The 19,006-nt window shown below is 42.9% G+C and overlaps 2 protein-coding genes across 2 annotated transcripts in view; one reads left to right on the forward strand and one right to left on the reverse strand.

Annotated features, from left to right (window-relative positions):
* LOC110505940 (probable N-acetyltransferase camello) overlaps positions 1 to 19,006 on the forward strand; it is a 669,337-nt gene that overhangs the window by 522,549 nt on the left and 127,782 nt on the right. The gene's annotated exons all lie outside the window — the stretch shown is intronic.
* LOC110505936 (probable carboxypeptidase X1) overlaps positions 1 to 19,006 on the reverse strand; it is a 46,928-nt gene that overhangs the window by 21,266 nt on the left and 6,656 nt on the right. The window contains exons 2-7 of the mRNA XM_036963108.1: positions 15,526 to 15,635; positions 15,216 to 15,355; positions 12,216 to 12,300; positions 10,851 to 11,004; positions 5,131 to 5,225; positions 4,761 to 4,884 (exon numbers count right to left, since the gene is read on the reverse strand). Of these exons, the coding sequence (XP_036819003.1) occupies positions 4,761 to 4,884; positions 5,131 to 5,225; positions 10,851 to 11,004; positions 12,216 to 12,300; positions 15,216 to 15,355; positions 15,526 to 15,635 (708 nt within the window). The remainder of the gene's footprint in view (positions 1 to 4,760; positions 4,885 to 5,130; positions 5,226 to 10,850; positions 11,005 to 12,215; positions 12,301 to 15,215; positions 15,356 to 15,525; positions 15,636 to 19,006) is intronic.

Genomic DNA, 19,006 nt, shown 5'->3' on the forward strand with positions numbered 1-19,006 from the left:
CCCGAAATCACTGTGTGTTTCCTAGTGATCAGTGTGCTACAGCTATGGCTGCCAAAGTGTACAAAATGGACCACTGTGGCCCGAACAACACACATCCTGTACAGATGGGAGAAGAGAGACCTAAAGAAACGAAACCAAGGGGGCTGGATGTATCAAGTGTCTCAGACTGGAAGGCCATTTAAGGATCAGTTCAGGCTTTCAGAACAATGAATTAATATTACACTGACAGGAAGTGATTTGATCCTAGATCAACACTCCTTTATTAAGTATCATCAGCGCTCGTATTCTACCTTCTATCATAAGGTACTTATTGGTAAAGCTCCCTGTCATTTTCTGTCCTTCCTGGTTCTAATGAAAAACACATGAGGATCTCTTCTCTTCTCTGCCCTGATTCAAAACAACAGGCTCCAGTATAGAGAATCAAATTGCCCTTGAAACTCAAACTGAAAAAAAACAAAAAACAATATCAGCTCTTCCAAAATGGTTCTTCGCAGATGGATAGGGTTCTACCAATAACTCTTTTCATTGGACGAACCCTTTCTGGAAAATGAGGTGTCTTTGTAGCGTAAAGGGTTCCACCTAGAACCTTTTTTATCGTAAGAATTGTTTTTTTAGTTTTTTAAAGAAATGGTTCTTTGATGATTCTTAGGAAAAGGTAACTCAACTCTTCTGAATCCGAATAAACATTTTATAGTATTTTTTTCTCTCTTTCTTTTAAATAAAGAGTTACCATTTTAAAGGGTAAAAAGGCTGGTGGAACTCAAGATGATAAAATGGTTCGTGGTAAAAACCATTTATACAGGGTTCTAGGAAGAGGGTTCTAGGAAGAGGGTTCTAGGAAGAGGGTTTTACCCAGCACCATGTAGGGATCCCCTATGGGGACAAACTGAAGAACCCTGTATGCTTCTGCCTAGAATCCTTTTCTTATCTAAGAGTGTAGATATTTCCCAATCTGTTGACGTGAAACCCTGTTGAAGACAGCTTGCTGTAACGTTGGTGAATAAACGAAAGCATCGGAGCTACTAGAGAGAGCAGCTTTTCCTTTTCTAAAACAATCTGTTTATATAACTCGTCTTTCAAGGATAGCTAAAAAGTAGTTTTTCACTTGTATATTTTTGCAGAAGTAAAAAGAGACTGTGAATACAACTAGAACTGACTAGGGAGGGACATTTCTACCAATACAAACGATGGAGGAATCTGTCTTGTGCTGCTTGGTCTTCACTTGAAATCATTATCCATTTGTTGATATAAGAGAGGCCTCCTCTCTCTGGAAAACAGCAGTGTGTGTGTGTGTGTGTTTTCTCTCTGAAAACGGCTCCAATAACCCACAGAACCCTGCAGAAATACTTGGCAGACTGTCTGAGGATAAACAGCTTTGTCAGGCATGCCAGACACACACAGTAACACACACACACACACACACACGAGTAACACACACACACACACACACACACACACACACACACACACACACACACACACACACACACACACAGCCAGAGGGGTTGACTTCTACCCTTTATGAAGCCCTGTACCCAGAGCTGTTCATGAAGCCCTGTCCCCAGAGCTGTTCATGAAGCCCTGCCCCCAGAGCTGTTTATGAAGCCCTGTCCCCAGAGCTGTTCATGAAGCCCTGTCCCCAGAGCTGTTCATGAAGCCCTGTTCCCAGAGCTGTTCATGAAGCCCTGTTCCCAGAGCTGTTCATGAAGCCCTGTTCCCAGAGCTGTTCACGAAGCCCTGTTCCCAGAGCTGTTCATGAAGCCCTGTTCCCAGAGCTGTTCATGAAGCCCTGTTCCCAGAGCTGTTCATGAAGCCCTGTTCCCAGAGCTGTTCATGAAGCCCTGTACCCAGAGCTGCTCATGAAGCCCTGTTCCCAGAGCTGTTCATGAAGCCCTGTACCCAGAGCTGTTCATGAAGCCCTGTTCCCAGAGCTGTTTATGAAGCCCTGTTCCCAGAGCTGTTTATGAAGCCCTGTTCCCAGAGCTGTTCATGAAGCCCTGTTCCCAGAGCTGTTCATGAAGCCCTGTCCCCAGAGCTGTTCATGAAGCCCTGTTCCCAGAGCTGTTCACGAAGCCCTGTTCTCAGAGCTGTTCATGAAGCCCTGTCCCCAGAGTTGTTCATGAAGCCCTGTTCCCAGAGCTGTTCATGAAGCTCTGTTCCCAGAGCTGTTCATGAAGCCCTGTTCCCAGAGCTGTTCATGAAGCCCTGTCCCCAGAGCTGTTTAGTCCCAGTGTGGTCCCATGAGCCCTGGGAACAAAAAAGAAGAAGTAGTGCACTATATAGGGAATAGGGTGCCATTGGGCTCTGGTCTAAAGTAGTGCACTATATAGGGAATAGGGTTCCATAGGGCTCTGGTCTAAAGTAGTGCACTATATAGGGAATAGGGTTCCATAGGGCTCTGGTCTAAAGTAGTGCACTATATAGGGAATAGGGTGCCATAGGGCTCTGGTCTAAAGTAGTGCACTATATAGGGAATAGGGTGCCATAGGGCTTTGGTCTAAAGTAGTGCACTATATAGGGAATAGGGTGCCATAGGGCTCTGGTCTAAAGTAGTGCACTATATAGGGAATATAGTGCTATAGGGCTCTGGTCTAAAGTAGTGCACTATATAGGGAATATGGTGCTATAGGGCTCTGGTCTAAAGTAGTGCACTATATAGGGAATAGGATGCCATAGGGCTCTGGTCTAAAGTAGTGCACTATATAGGGAATAGGATGCCATAGGGCTCTGGTCTAAAGTAGTGCACTATATAGGGAATAGGATGCCATAGGTCTCTGGTCTAAAGTAGTGCACTATATAGGGAATAGGGTTCCATAGGGCTCTGGTCTAAAGTAGTGCACTATATAGGGAATAGGGTGCCATAGGGCTCTGGTCTAAAGTAGTGCACTATATAGGGAATAGGGTGCCATAGGGCTCTGGTCTAAAGTAGTGCACTATATAGGGAATAGGGTGCTATAGGGCTCTGGTCTAAAGTAGTGCACTATATAGGGAATAGGGTGCCATAGGGCTCTGGTCTAAAGTAGTGCACTATATAGGGAATAGGGTGCCATAGGGCTCTGGTCTAAAGTAGTGCACTATATAGGGAATATGGTGCTATAGGGCTCTGGTCTAAAGTAGTGCACTATATAGGGAATAGGGTGCCATAGGGCTCTGGTCTAAAGTAGTGCACTATATAGGGAATAGGGTGCCATAGGGCTCTGGTCTAAAGTAGTGCACTATATAGGGAATAGGATGCCATAGGGCTCTGGTCTAAAGTAGTGCACTATATAGGGAATAGGATGCCATAGGGCTCTGGTCTAAAGTAGTGCACTATATAGGGAATAGGATGCCATAGGTCTCTGGTCTAAAGTAGTGCACTATATAGGGAATAGGGTTCCATAGGGCTCTGGTCTAAAGTAGTGCACTATATAGGGAATAGGGTGCCATAGGGCTCTGGTCTAAAGTAGTGCACTATATAGGGAATAGGGTGCCATAGGGCTTTGGTCTAAAGTAGTGCACTATATAGGGAATAGGGTGCCATAGGGCTCTGGTCTAAAGTAGTGCACTATATAGGGAATATAGTGCTATAGGGCTCTGGTCTAAAGTAGTGCACTATATAGGGAATATGGTGCTATAGGGCTCTGGTCTAAAGTAGTGCACTATATAGGGAATAGGATGCCATAGGGCTCTGGTCTAAAGTAGTGCACTATATAGGGAATAGGATGCCATAGGGCTCTGGTCTAAAGTAGTGCACTATATAGGGAATAGGATGCCATAGGTCTCTGGTCTAAAGTAGTGCACTATATAGGGAATAGGGTTCCATAGGGCTCTGGTCTAAAGTAGTGCACTATATAGGGAATAGGGTGCCATAGGGCTCTGGTCTAAAGTAGTGCACTATATAGGGAATAGGGTGCCATAGGGCTCTGGTCTAAAGTAGTGCACTATATAGGGAATAGGGTGCTATAGGGCTCTGGTCTAAAGTAGTGCACTATATAGGGAATAGGGTGCCATAGGGCTCTGGTCTAAAGTAGTGCACTATATAGGGAATAGGGTGCCATAGGGCTCTGGTCTAAAGTAGTGCACTATATAGGGAATATGGTGCTATAGGGCTCTGGTCTAAAGTAGTGCACTATATAGGGAATAGGGTGCCATAGGGCTCTGGTCTAAAGTAGTGCACTATATAGGGAATAGGGTGCCATAGGGCTCTGGTCTAAAGTAGTGCACTATATAGGGAATAGGATGCCATAGGGCTCTGGTCTAAAGTAGTGCACTATATAGGGAATAGGATGCCATAGGGCTCTGGTCTAAAGTAGTGCACTATATAGGGAATAGGATGCCATAGGTCTCTGGTCTAAAGTAGTGCACTATATAGGGAATAGGGTTCCATAGGGCTCTGGTCTAAAGTAGTGCACTATATAGGGAATAGGATGCCATAGGTCTCTGGTCTAAAGTAGTGCACTATATAGGGAATAGGGTTCCATAGGGCTCTGGTCTAAAGTAGTGCACTATATAGGGAATAGGGTGCCATAGGGCTCTGGTCTAAAGTAGTGCACTATATAGGGAATAGGGTGCCATAGGGCTCTGGTCTAAAGTAGTGCACTATATAGGGAATAGGGTGCCATAGGGCTCTGGTCTAAAGTAGTGCACTATATAGGGAATAGGGTGCCATAGGGCTCTGGTCTAAAGTAGTGCACTATATAGGGAATAGGGTTCCATAGGGCTCTGGTCTAAAGTAGTGCACTATATAGGGAATAGGGTGCCATTGGAGACATCTTTCTGACCTAGTTCATGTTTTCCTGGGTTATCAGAGATCTCCATGACGTACAGCTTCAGTCCGGTGTAGCTCTTTCCAATGGTGTAGATACGAGTGATACGAGGGCATTCTTCATTCACAGCCTTCATCAGCTGCAGAGAAGACAGACACACAACAGTGGTGGGACCTCATTGGACAGTAAAACAATGTGTTTTTATTGGATAAGCACTAAATAGGTGTTTTTAAATAAAGAGATATTGGATAAGCACTTAACACATACAGAGGACAGTTACAGGTAGGACAGCTGTGTGTGTGTGTGTGTCTGTGTGTGTGTGTGTGTGTGTGTGTGTGTGTGTGAGTGAGTGAGTGAGAGAGAGAGCGTGTGTGTGAGATCTCACCTTCCTCATCTCCTTGTAGTTGTGGTGTCTGAAGTCCAGGTTATCTTTAGAGCCAGACAGTTTTTCAGAGAAGTGTTGCCAAACGTTGTCCGGATCTAAGAGAATAAAGGCCGGGTTGATAAGATCTCTGTGTGTCCTTGACCAGGGTCAAGATGACATGCCAGGGTGTGGGGTACCAGTCAATTCAGGACATACACTGACCTTACAACTTCAATTATTTTCAATGGTTTACAATTCTGAAGTGACTGGATTTGAAATGGAATTGACCCAAACCCTGTAACATGCTACTTTACAAGCCCAGTGTGTAGAGATAAAAGACAACACACTGGTTTAAATAGGCTGTTGATACCATGACAGTAGTTGTTTTATCAAGGGATAAGCCTGCCAGAATGCACTACCTGGTGTAAATAGGCTGTTGATACCATGACAGTAGTTGTTGTACCAGGGGATAAGCCTACCAGGCTGTTGATACCATGACAGTAATTGTTTAACCAGGGGATAATCCTACCAGGCTGTTGATACCATGACAGTAATTGTTTTACCAGGGGATAAGCCTACCAGGCTGTTGATACCATGACAGTAGTTGTTGTACCAGGGGATAAGCCTACCAGGCTGTTGATACCATGACAGTAGTTGTACCAGGGGATAAGCCTACCAGGCTGTTGATACCATGACAGTAGTTGCTTTACAAGGGGATAATCCTACCAGAATGCACTACCTGGATGGGTATACTACAAAGCATGTTTGATGAGTTAGCCAACTAACTTGCCTAAATATTCTGAAATAACTTAATATTTTTTTGAAAGATAATCTTGAAATGGGCATGGTCTAATTGACTCGAACAACTAAAAACACAATGAGCATGGCCTAAAAACACAATGAGCATGGCCTAAAAACACAATGAGCATGGCCTAAAAACACAATGAGCATGGCCTAAAAACACAATGAGCATGACCTAAAAACACAACGAGCATGGCCTAAAAACACAATGAGCATGGCCTAAAAACACAATGAGCATGGCCTAAAAACACAATGAGCATGGCCTAAAAACACAATGAGCATGGCCTAAAAACACAATGAGCATGGCCTAAAAACACATAGAGCATGGCCTAAAAACACAATGAGCATGACCTAAAAACACAATGAGCATGGCCTAAAAACACAATGAGCATGGCCTAAAAACACAATGAGCATGGCCTAAAAACACAACGAGCATGGCCTAAAAACACAATGAGCATGGCCTAAAAACACAATGAGCATGGCCTAAAAACACAACGAGCATGGCCTAAAAACACAATGAGCATGGCCTAAAAACACAATGAGCATGACCTAAAAACACAACGAGCATGGCCTAAAAACACAATGAGCATGGCCTAAAAACACAATGAGCATGGCCTAAAAACACAATGAGCATGGCCTAAAAACACAATGAGCATGGCCTAAAAACACATAGAGCATGGCCTAAAAACACAATGAGCATGACCTAAAAACACAATGAGCATGGCCTAAAAACACAATGAGCATGGCCTAAAAACACAATGAGCATGGCCTAAAAACACAATGAGCATGACCTAAAAACACAATGAGCATGGCCTAAAAACACAATGAGCATGGCCTAAAAACACAATGAGCATGGCCTAAAAACACAATGAGCATGACCTAAAAACACAACGAGCATGGCCTAAAAACACAATGAGCATGGCCTAAAAACACAATGAGCATGGCCTAAAAACACAATGAGCATGGCCTAAAAACACAACGAGCATGGCCTAAAAACACAATGAGCATGGCCTAAAAACACAATGAGCATGGCCTAAAAACACAACGAGCATGACCTAAAAACACAATGAGCATGGCCTAAAAACACAACGAGCATGACCTAAAAACACAATGAGCATGGCCTAAAAACACAACGAGCATGGCCTAAAAACACAATGAGCATGAACTAAAAACACAATGAGCATGAACTAAAAACACAATGAGCATGGCCTAAAAACACAATGAGCATGGCCTAAAAACACAATGAGCATGGCCTAAAAACACAATGAGCATGGCCTAAAAACACAATGAGCATGGCCTAAAAACACAATGAGCATGGCCTAAGGCCTAAAAACACAATGAGCATGGCCTAAAAACACAATGAGCATGGCCTAAAAACACAATGAGCATGGCCTAAAAACACAATGAGCATGACCTAAAAACATAATGAGCATGACCTAAAAACACAATGAGCATGACCTAAAAACACAATGAGCATGACCTAAAAACACAATGAGCATGGCCTAAAAACACAATGAGCATGACCTAAAAACACAATGAGCATGACCTAAAAACACAATGAGCATGACCTAAAAACACAATGAGCATGACCTAAAAACACAATGAGCATGGCCTAAAAACACAACGAGCATGGCCTAAAAACACAACGAGCACGGCCTAAAAACACAATGAGCATGGCCTAAAAACACAATGAGCATGACCTAAAAACACAATGAGCATGGCCTAAAAACACAATGAGCATGACCTAAAAACACAATGAGCATGGCCTAAAAACACAACGAGCATGGCCTAAAAACACAACGAGCATGGCCTAAAAACACAACGAGCATGGCCTAAAACACAACGAGCATGGCCTAAAAACACAATGAGCATGGCCTAAAAACACAACGAGCATGACCTAAAAACACAATGAGCATGGCCTAAAAACACAACGAGCATGACCTAAAAACACAATGAGCATGACCTAAAAACACAATGAGCATGGCCTAAAAACACAATGAGCATGACCTAAAAACACAATGAGCATGACCTAAAAACACAATGAGCATGACCTAAAAACACAATGAGCATGACCTAAAAACACAACGAGCATGGCCTAAAAACACAATGAGCATGACCTAAAAACACAATGAGCATGACCTAAAAACACAATGAGCATGACCTAAAAACACAATGAGCATGACCTAAAAACACAATGAGCATGGCCTAAAAACACAATGAGCATGGCCTAAAAACACAATGAGCATGACCTAAAAACACAATGAGCATGACCTAAAAACACAATGAGCATGACCTAAAAACACAATGAGCATGACCTAAAAACACAATGAGCATGGCCTAAAAACACAATGAACATGGCCTAAAAACACAATGAGCATGGCCTAAAAACACAACGAGCATGGCCTAAAACACAACGAGCATGGCCTAAAAACACAATGAGCATGGCCTAAAAACACAACGAGCATGACCTAAAAACACAATGAGCATGGCCTAAAAACACAACGAGCATGACCTAAAAACACAATGAGCATGACCTAAAAACACAATGAGCATGGCCTAAAAACACAATGAGCATGACCTAAAAACACAATGAGCATGACCTAAAAACACAATGAGCATGACCTAAAAACACAATGAGCATGGCCTAAAAACACAACGAGCATGGCCTAAAAACACAACGAGCATGACCTAAAAACACAATGAGCATGGCCTAAAAACACAACGAGCATGACCTAAAAACACAATGAGCATGGCCTAAAAACACAACGAGCATGGCCTAAAAACACAACGAGCATGGCCTAAAAACACAATGAGCATGACCTAAAAACACAATGAGCATGGCCTAAAAACACAATGAGCATGGCCTAAAAACACAACGAGCATGACCTAAAAACACAATGAGCATGGCCTAAAAACACAACGAGCATGACCTAAAAACACAATGAGCATGGCCTAAAAACACAACGAGCATGACCTAAAAACACAATGAGCATGGCCTAAAAACACAACGAGCATGACCTAAAAACACAACGAGCATGGCCTAAAAACACAATGAGCATGACCTAAAAACACAATGAGCATGGCCTAAAAACACAACGAGCATGACCTAAAAACACAGATCCGCGTTTATCTTTCTTATTAACCAGAAAATCAATAATTATTTCTGGATGTTTATAAAAGTTAGCTGGCTAAATCATCGATCCTGCTTTGTAGTAAACCCGTCTTCCAAGTGTAGTGTCGTTGCTCTAGCGTTACTGCATAGAACATATACAGAACATATACATATACAGAACATATACGGAACATTTACAGAACATATACAGAACATAGAACATATACAGAACATATACAGAACATATACACCTGTATACAGAACATATACAGAACATATACGGAACATATACAGAACATAGAACATACACAGAACATATACAGAACATATACACCTGTATACAGAACATATACAGAACATATACGGAACATATACAGAACATAGAACATATACATATACAGAACATATACGGAACATATACGGAACATAGAACATACACAGAACATATACAGAACATATACACCTGTATACAGAACATATACAGAACATATACGGAACATATACAGAACATAGAACATATACAGAACATATACAGAACATATACAGAACATAGAACATATACATATACAGAACATATACAGAACATATACGGAACATATACGGAACATAGAACATACACAGAACATATACAGAACATATACAGAACATAGAACATATACAGAACATATACGGAACATATACGGAACATATACAGAACATATACGGAACATAGAACATATACAGAACATATACAGAACATATACAGAACATATACAGAACATAGAACATATACATATACGGAACATATACAGAACATATACAGAACATATACAGAACATATACAGAACATATACAGAACATAGAACATTTACATATACAGAACATATACAGAACATATACGGAACATATACGGAACATATACGGAACATAGAACATATACATATACAGAACATATACAGAACATATACGGAACATATACGGAACATATACGGAACATATACGGAACATATACGGAACATATACGGAACATATACGGAACATATACAGAACATAGAACATATACATATACAGAACATATACAGAACATAGAACATATACATATACAGAACATATACGGAACATATACGGAACATAGAACATATACAGAACATATACAGAACATATACAGAACATATACAGAACATAGAACATATACATATACAGAACATATACAGAACATATACAGAACATATACAGAACATAGAACATACACAGAACATATACAGAACATATACACCTGTATACAGAACATATACATATACAGAACATATACAGAACATATACATATACAGAACATATACAGAACACGTACAGAACATAGAACATACACAGAACATATACAGAACATATACATATACAGAACACGTACAGAACATATACAGAACATATACATATACAGAACATATACATATACAGAACATATACATATACAGAACATATACATATACAGAACACGTACAGAACATATACAGAACATATACAGAACATATACAGAACATATACAGAACATATACAGAACATATACAGAACATATACAGAACATATACATATACAGAACACGTACAGAACATATACAGAACATATACATATACAGAACATATACAGAACATAGAACATACACAGAACATATACAGAACATATACAGAACATATACACGTACAGAACATATACAGAACATATACAGGCTCCCATAGCATTGAGGTTTCTGAACATTGAGGTTTCTGAATTTTGACGCATTTACATGACACTGAAGTCAGGCCGAACTAAATATACGCCAGTGTGCCAGATCAATCGTTCCATTACAACACACCTGGGAGGGGGCATCCCAGTACCTCTGCTCTGAGACAGATTGTCCCGTTCCAGTACCAGGTCAGGGGGTTGATGCGGATCCAACGAGCCACCGCGGGCTGAGGGAAGAGGGCCAGATAGGGTGTCTCAGGTTCATTTCGGGATCCAACAAACACCTACAGAAACAACACACGTTTCAGCTTTAATCTACAGAAACAACACACGTTTCAGCTTTAATCTACAGAAACAACACACGTTTCAGCTTTAATCTACAGAAACAACACACACGTTTCAGCTTTAATCTACAGAAACAACCCACGTTTCAGCTTTAATCTACAGAAACAACACACGTTTCAGCTTTAATCTACAGAAACAACACATGTTTCAGCTAATCTACAGAAACAACACACGTTTCAGCTTTAATCTACAGAAACAACACACGTTTCAGCTTTAATCTACAGAAACAACACATGTTTCAGCTAATCTACAGAAACAACACACATTTCAGCTTTAATCTACAGAAACAACACACGTTTCAGCTTTAATCTACAGAAACAACACACACGTTTCAGCTTTAATCTACAGAAACAACACACGTTTCAGCTTTAATCTACAGAAACAACACACGTTTCAGCTTTAATCTACAGAAACAACACACGTTTCAGCTTTAATCTACAGAAACAACACACGTTTCAGCTTTAATCTACAGAAACAACACATGTTTCAGCTTTAATCTACAGAAACAACACACACGTTTCAGCTTTAATCTACAGAAACAACACACGTTTCAGCTTTAATCTACAGAAACAACACACGTTTCAGCTTTAATCTACAGAAACAACACACGTTTCAGCTTTAATCTACAGAAACAACACACGTTTCAGCTTTAATCTACAGAAACAACACACGTTTCAGCTTTAATCTACAGAAACAACACACGCTTCACCTTTGAACTTCCTACCAGTCTACCCTTCAATAGTCAATGAACTCCTGTTCTACTTCTCAAATGGATTGACATCAACTGGGCTTCTGGACCACATGCTGATTTATCTACGCCAAATCAAGTCCGGGACCTCTAAACCAGTTCGTCGTCTGATTTTCATTCTTCCCCTTTAATCAGGGAATGATTTAGACCTGGGACACCATGAGGGCGAACAGAGAGAAAACCAGTGGTATTCTGGCCCTTCAGGCTTGGATTTGAATTCCCCTGATCTACGCCAACACGCCACGCTAGAATCCATATCATTCCACTCATCACTCTTTTAACCTACAATCACTTTTGGAAAGTGAACACATTTTATATTCCTCAAATGGACTAACTAAGCAGCTTCCTTGACCCTCCAGTATCTGTAACGTCAAAACGCCACAACCCTTCAGAACGGCTCACCGCCTCCTCTGTTCCGTTCATGCAGGTCTTCCAGGTCTCGGAGTCGTTACTCAGCTGCACTTTGTAGGTTTCAACCCAGTCCCAGCTACAAAGACATTAACAAGGATTACACAACACATTAATGCTTTGTAAAATCTTATTACTATGTAATACATGTAAAGTAAACATACAGTAAAGGTATACTAAACTATAGTAAAGGTATAGTATACATATAGAAAATGTATAGTAAATGTATAGTATACGTATAGTAAAGGTATAGTAAACATATAGTAATAGTATAGTAAAGGTATAGTAAACATATAGTATACGTATAGTAAAGGTATAGTAAACATATAGTAATAGTATAGTAAAGGTATAGTAAACATATAGTATACGTATAGTAAAGGTATAGTAAACATATAGTATACGTATAGTAAAGGTATAGTAAACATATAGTATACGTATAGTAAAGGTATAGTAAACATATAGTAATAGTATAGTAAAGGTATAGTAAACATATAGTATACGTATAGTAAAGGTATAGTAAACATATAGTAATAGTATAGTAAAGGTATAGTAAACATATAGTATACGTATAGTAAAGGTATAGTAAACATATAGTAATAGTATAGTAAAGGTATAGTAAACATATAGTAATAGTATAGTAAAGGTATAGTAAAGGTTTAGTAAACATATAGTAATAGTATAGTAAAGGTATAGTAAAGGTATAGTAAACATATAGTAAATGTATATTACATGTATAGTAAATGTATAGTATACGTATAGTAAAGGTATAGTAAACATATAGTAATAGTATAGTAAAGGTATAGTAAACATATAGTATACGTATAGTAAAGGTATAGTAAACATATAGTAATAGTATAGTAAAGGTATAGTAAACATATAGTAATAGTATAGTAAAGGTATAGTAAATGTATAGTAAATGTATAGTGAAGGTATAGTAAACGTATTGTAAACAGATAGTAAATGTATAGTAAACAGATAGTAAAGGTATAGTAAACATATAGTATACGTATAGTAAAGGTATAGTAAACATATAGTAATAGTATAGTAAAGGTATAGTAAACATATAGTAATAGTATAGTAAAGGTATAGTAAATGTATAGTAAATGTATTGTAAACAGATAGTAAATGTATAGTAAACAGATAGTAAAGGTATAGTAAACGTATAGTAATAGTATAGTAAAGGTATAGTAAACATATAGTAATAGTATAGTAAAGGTATAGTAAAGGTATAGTAAACGTATTGTAAACAGATAGTAAATGTATAGTAAACAGATAGTAAAGGTATAGTAAACGTATAGTAAATGTATTGTAAAGGCTCTGTTGATGTTTTATTAATGTTTACACATTGTCAAAAAACAACTTAACCGACTTTAATTATTATGAATCTAGATAAAATAGAATATGGGGGAAAATACATAAATACCAGATATACTGTATAGTGGAGTATATAGACATACCAGATATACTGTATAGTGGAGTATATAGACATACCAGATGTACTGTATAGTGGAGTATATAGACATACCAGATGTACTGTATAGTGGAGTATATAGACATACCAGATGTACTGTATAGTGGAGTATATAGACATACCAGATGTACTGTATAGTGGAGTATATAGACATACCAGATGTACTGTATAGTGGAGTATATAGACATACCAGATATACTGTATAGTGGAGTATATAGACATACCAGATATACGGTATAGTGGAGTACATAGACATACCGTATATACGGTATAGTGGAGTATATAGACATACCAGATATACGGTATAGTGGAGTATATAGACATACCAGATGTACTGTATAGTGGAGTATATAGACATACCGTATATACGGTATAGTGGAGTATATAGACATACCAGATATACTGTATAGTGGAGTATATAGACATACCAGATATACAGTATAGTGGAGTATATAGACATACCAGATATACGGTATAGTGGAGTATATAGACATACCAGATATACAGTATAGTGGAGTATATAGACATACCAGATATACGGTATAGTGGAGTATATAGACATACCAGATATACGGTATAGTGGAGTATATAGACATACCAGATATACGGTATAGTGGAGTATATAGACATACCGTATATACGGTATAGTGGAGTATATAGACATACCAGATATACGGTATAGTGGAGTATATAGACATACAAGATATACTGTATAGTGGAGTATTTAGACATACTGTACTCACGGTATGATTTTCAATACCATCATATACATATACAGTATACCGTAATATATATATATATATACAGTATATCTCTGGATAACCCTAATAAATATTCAGACCTTTTTAACTAGGTCGTCTCTAAATTCATAGATCCCAGTCACGACTATGTGTCTCTAGGTGTAGGCTATGCCCCCTTCTACTCCTGGTCCCCCACCCAGCACCCGGACTGTCTGACCTATGTCCAGATGGAGTTACGTCCCTGCAGGTTGACTCCTGTGATGCCCCCTTCTTCTCCTGGTCCCCCTGCCAGCACCCCTTCTTCTCCTGGTCCACCTGCCAGCACCCCTTCTACTCCTGGTCCCCCTGCCAGCACCCCCTGGTCCCCCTGCCAGCACCCCTTCTTCTCTTAGTCCCCCTGCCTGCACCCCTTCTTCTCCTGGTTCCTCTGCCAGCACCCCTTCTTCTCCTGGTTCCTCTGCCAGCACCCCTTCTTCTCCTGGTTCCTCTGCCAGCACCCCTTCTTCTCCTGGTCCCCCTGCCAGCACCCCTTCTTCTCCTGGTTCCTCTGCCAGCACCCCTTCTTCTCCTGGTCCCCCTGCCAGCACCCCTTCTTCTCCTGGTCCCCCTGCCAGCACCCCTTCTTCTCCTGGTCCCCCTGCCAGCACCCCTTCTCCTCAGGTCCCCCTGCCAGCACCCCTTCTCTCCTGGTCCCCCTGCCAGCACCCCTTCTTCTCCTGGTCCCCCTGCCAGCACCCCTTCTTCTCCTGGTCCCCCTCCCAGCACCCGGCCTGTCTGACCTACCTCCAGATGGAGTTGCGTCCCTGCAGGATGACTCCTGTGAACAGCGTGGGGCGCAGAGCATCCACCTGCAGCCACTGGTGCTGGTCCTCATACTTAGCACACCACGCGCCATCATACATGTCTCCGTCCTCGATACCTGACTGGACTCACACACACACACACACAAAATAGCTCAAAGTGTTTTTCAGGAAGCATTCTGCAATAAACTTACCGGTAAACGTATCATTGTATTTAGGAAGCAGATCACAAGGAGAATAACAACTAAGTACTTGGTGGCTATAATATATTAATATCTAGACTATAGACCCACCTGTATATTGAGTCTTGCCCTGTGAGGGCCAAGTCCCATCCGCAGGTAGGATGAAGCCTGGAACTGGCTGTCATCAACCCTCAGTGACTTCAGACCCAGCGGGGGACAGTCTGGAGCGGTTACAACACATGGTGGATCAGGGATAGCCATCATGCTGGCAGGGGGACCAGGAGTGGAAGGGGTGCTGGCAGGGGGACCAGGAGAGAAGGGGTGCTGGCAGGGGGACCAGGAGAAGAAGGGGTGCAGGCAGGGGGACTAAGAGAAGAAGGTGTGCTGGCAGGGGGACCAGAAGAAGAAGGGGTGCTGGCAGGGCAACCAGGAGAAGAAGGGGTGCTGGCAGGGGGACAAGGCGAAGAAGGGGTGCTGGCAGGGGGACCAGGAGTAGAAGGGGTGCTGGCAGGGGGACAGTCTGGAGAGGTTACAACACATGGTGGATCAGGGATAGCCATCATGCTGGCAGGGGGACCAGGAGTGGAAGGGGTGCTGGCAGGGGGACCAGGAGAAGAAGGGGTGCAGGCAGGGGGACTAAGAGAAGAAGGTGTGCTGGCAGGGGGACCAGAAGAAGAAGGGGTGCTGGCAGGGCAACCAGGAGAAAAAGGGGTGCTGGCAGGGGGACGAGGCGAAAAAGGGGTGCTGGCAGGGGGACCTGAGAAGAAGGGGTTGCTGGCAGGGGGACCAGGAGAAGAAGGGGTGCTGGCAGGGGGACCAGGAGTAGAAGGGGTGCTGGCAGGGGGACAGTCTGGAGAGGTTACAACACATGGTGGATCAGGGATAGCCATCATGCTGGCAGGGGGACCAGGAGTGGAAGGGGTGCTGGCAGGGGGGCCAGGAGTGGAAGGGGTGCTGGCAGAGGAACCAGGAGAAGAAGGGGTGCAGGCAGGGGGACTAAGAGAAGAAGGTGTGCTGGCAGGGGGACCAGAAGAAGAAGGGGTGCTGGCAGGGCAACCAGGAGAAGAAGGGGTGCTGGCAGGGGGACAAGGCGAAGAAAGGGTGCTGGCAGGGGGACCTGAGAAGAAGGGGTGCTGGCAGGGGGACCAGGAGAAGAAAGGGTGCTGGCAGGGGGACCAGGAGAAGAAGGGGTGCTGGCAGGGGGACCAGGAGAAGCAGGGGTGCTGGCAGGGGGACAGTCTGGAGAGGTTACAACACATGGTGGATCAGGGATAGCCATCATGCCACTCCTTGCCACATCTTGTCATGTATGGCATTTTAAAAAAAACATATATTTAACCTTTATTTAACTAGGTAATTCAGTTAAGAACAAATTCTTATTTACAATGACAGCCTAGGAACAGTTGGTTAACTGCCTTGTTCAGAACGACAGATTTCTACCTTGTCAGCTCGGGGATTCGATCTAGCAACTGTTCGGTTACCGGTCCAACACTCTAACCAATAGGCTACCCTGCCGCAAACATGGAGTTGAAATGATAGCACAACTAGATCTGGGACCAGGCTAGATCAGGGCTGTGTTCTAGACACACAGACGTCTCTGATCCGTGTAGATGATCAGATCTTAACTGGAGAAGTGTTTAACATCTCAGGAACCACAAACAATCCTATTACCTGCACAGACCTGCACAGAATACCTGGAATGCACCCACTATCTCAAAGCAGGATGTGTGTGCCTCGGTGTGTCTGTGCCTCGGTGTGTGTGTGCCTCGGTGTGCCTGTGCCTCGGTGTGCCTGTGCTTCAGTGTGTCTGTGCCTCGGTGTGTCTGTGCCTCGGTGTGTCTGTGCCTCCATGTGTCTGTGATGCCGTGTGTCTGTGTCTCGGTGTGTCTGTGCCTCGGTGTGTGTGTGCCTCGGTGTGCCTGTGCCTCGGTGTGCCTGTGCTTCGGTGTGTCTGTGCCTCAGTGTGTCTGTGCCTCGGTGTGTCTGTGCCTCCATGTGTCTGTGATGCCGTGTGTCTGTGTCTCGGTGTGTCTGTGCCTCGGTGTGTGTGTGCCTCGGTGTGTGTGTGCCTCGGTGTGCCTGTGCCTCGGTGTGTGTCTGTGCCTCAGTGTGTCTGTGCCTCAGTGTGTCTGTGCCTCGGTGTGTGTGTGTGCCTCGGTGTGCCTGTGCCTCGGTGTGCCTGTGCCTCGGTGTGTCTGTGTCTCCGTGTGTCTGTGACTCTGTGTGTCTGTGTCTCAGTGTGTCTGTGCCTCGGTGTGTGTGTTCCTCGGTGTGTCTGTGCCTCGGTGTGTCTGTGCCTCGGTGTGCCTGTGCCTCGGTGTGTCTTTGCCTCAGTGTGTGTGTGTGTGTGCCTCGGTGTGTCTGTACCTCAGTGTGTCTGTGCCTCGGTGTGTGTGTGTGTGCCTCGGTGTGTCTGTGCCTCGGTGTGTGTCTTTGCCTCGGTGTGTGTCTTTGCCCCGGTGTGTCTGCAGGGTTCGGGAGAAGGCAGTTATGTTCAATGGCAGCAGGAGAGAAAGTCATGTATGTTTTGAGAGACAAACCCCCCGGCTGTCAGAGATAATGTAGAAATGTGAAGTTGCAGAAGAAGTTGAGTTCCTGAGTGCCTTACGTTCCCCCCAGGATCTGAAATATGTCTAATTCTCCTCTTAGTCAGTTCTGTGGAAGTGTACAGGAACTCACAGCCCCCTTCCCCTTGTAGTGTGTGTGTGTGTGTGTGTGTGTGTGTGTGTGTGTGTGTGACAAAAAAACTTCCCTGGAAGTTGAGGAGAACCCGTTCCTCCCTCCCTCCCTCCCTCCCTCCCTCACATACACACCCCACTCCTCGTATGGGGGAGTCAGTGTAGTGGGAGTGCAGAGCATTGGGCTGGATATCAGTGAACCAGGAAGGAACAGAGCATAATGCAGAGCTGTTACATAATACTTGACTCAGTTAGACAGGGTTATAGTCAGGGCAGAGCTGGGATGTAATAGGAGACTCAAACAGGGTTATAGTCAGGGCAGAGCTGGGATGTAATAGGAGACTCAAACAGGGTTCTAGTCAGGGCAGAGCTGGGATGTAATAGGAGACTCAGACAGGGTTATAGTCAGGGCAGAGCTGGGATGTAATAGGAGACTCAAACAGGGTTATAGTCAGGGCAGAGCTGGGATGTAATAGGAGACTCAAACAGGGTTATAGTCAGGGCAGAGCTGGGATGTAATAGGAGACTCAGACAGGGTTATAGTCAGGGCAGAGCTGGGATGTAATATGAGACTCAGACAGGGTTATAGTCAGGGCAGAGCTGGGATGTAATATGAGACTCAGTTAGACAGGGTTATAGTCAGGGCAGAGCTGGGATGTAATAGGAGACTCAGACAGGGTTATAGTCAGGGCAGAGCTGGGATGTCATAGGAGACTCAGACAGGGTTATAGTCAGGGCAGAGCTGGGATGTAATAGGAGACTCAGACAGGGTTATAGTTAGGGCAGAGCTGGGATGTAATATGAGACTCAGTTAGACAGGGTTATAGTCAGGGCAGAGCTGGGATGTAATATGAGACTCAGACAGGGTTATAGTCAGGGCAGAGCTGGGATGTAATATGAGACTCAGACAGGTT

The sequence above is a fragment of the Oncorhynchus mykiss genome, chromosome 25 (genome assembly GCF_013265735.2).
Source record: "Oncorhynchus mykiss isolate Arlee chromosome 25, USDA_OmykA_1.1, whole genome shotgun sequence".
NCBI classification, from domain to species: domain Eukaryota; kingdom Metazoa; phylum Chordata; class Actinopteri; order Salmoniformes; family Salmonidae; genus Oncorhynchus; species Oncorhynchus mykiss.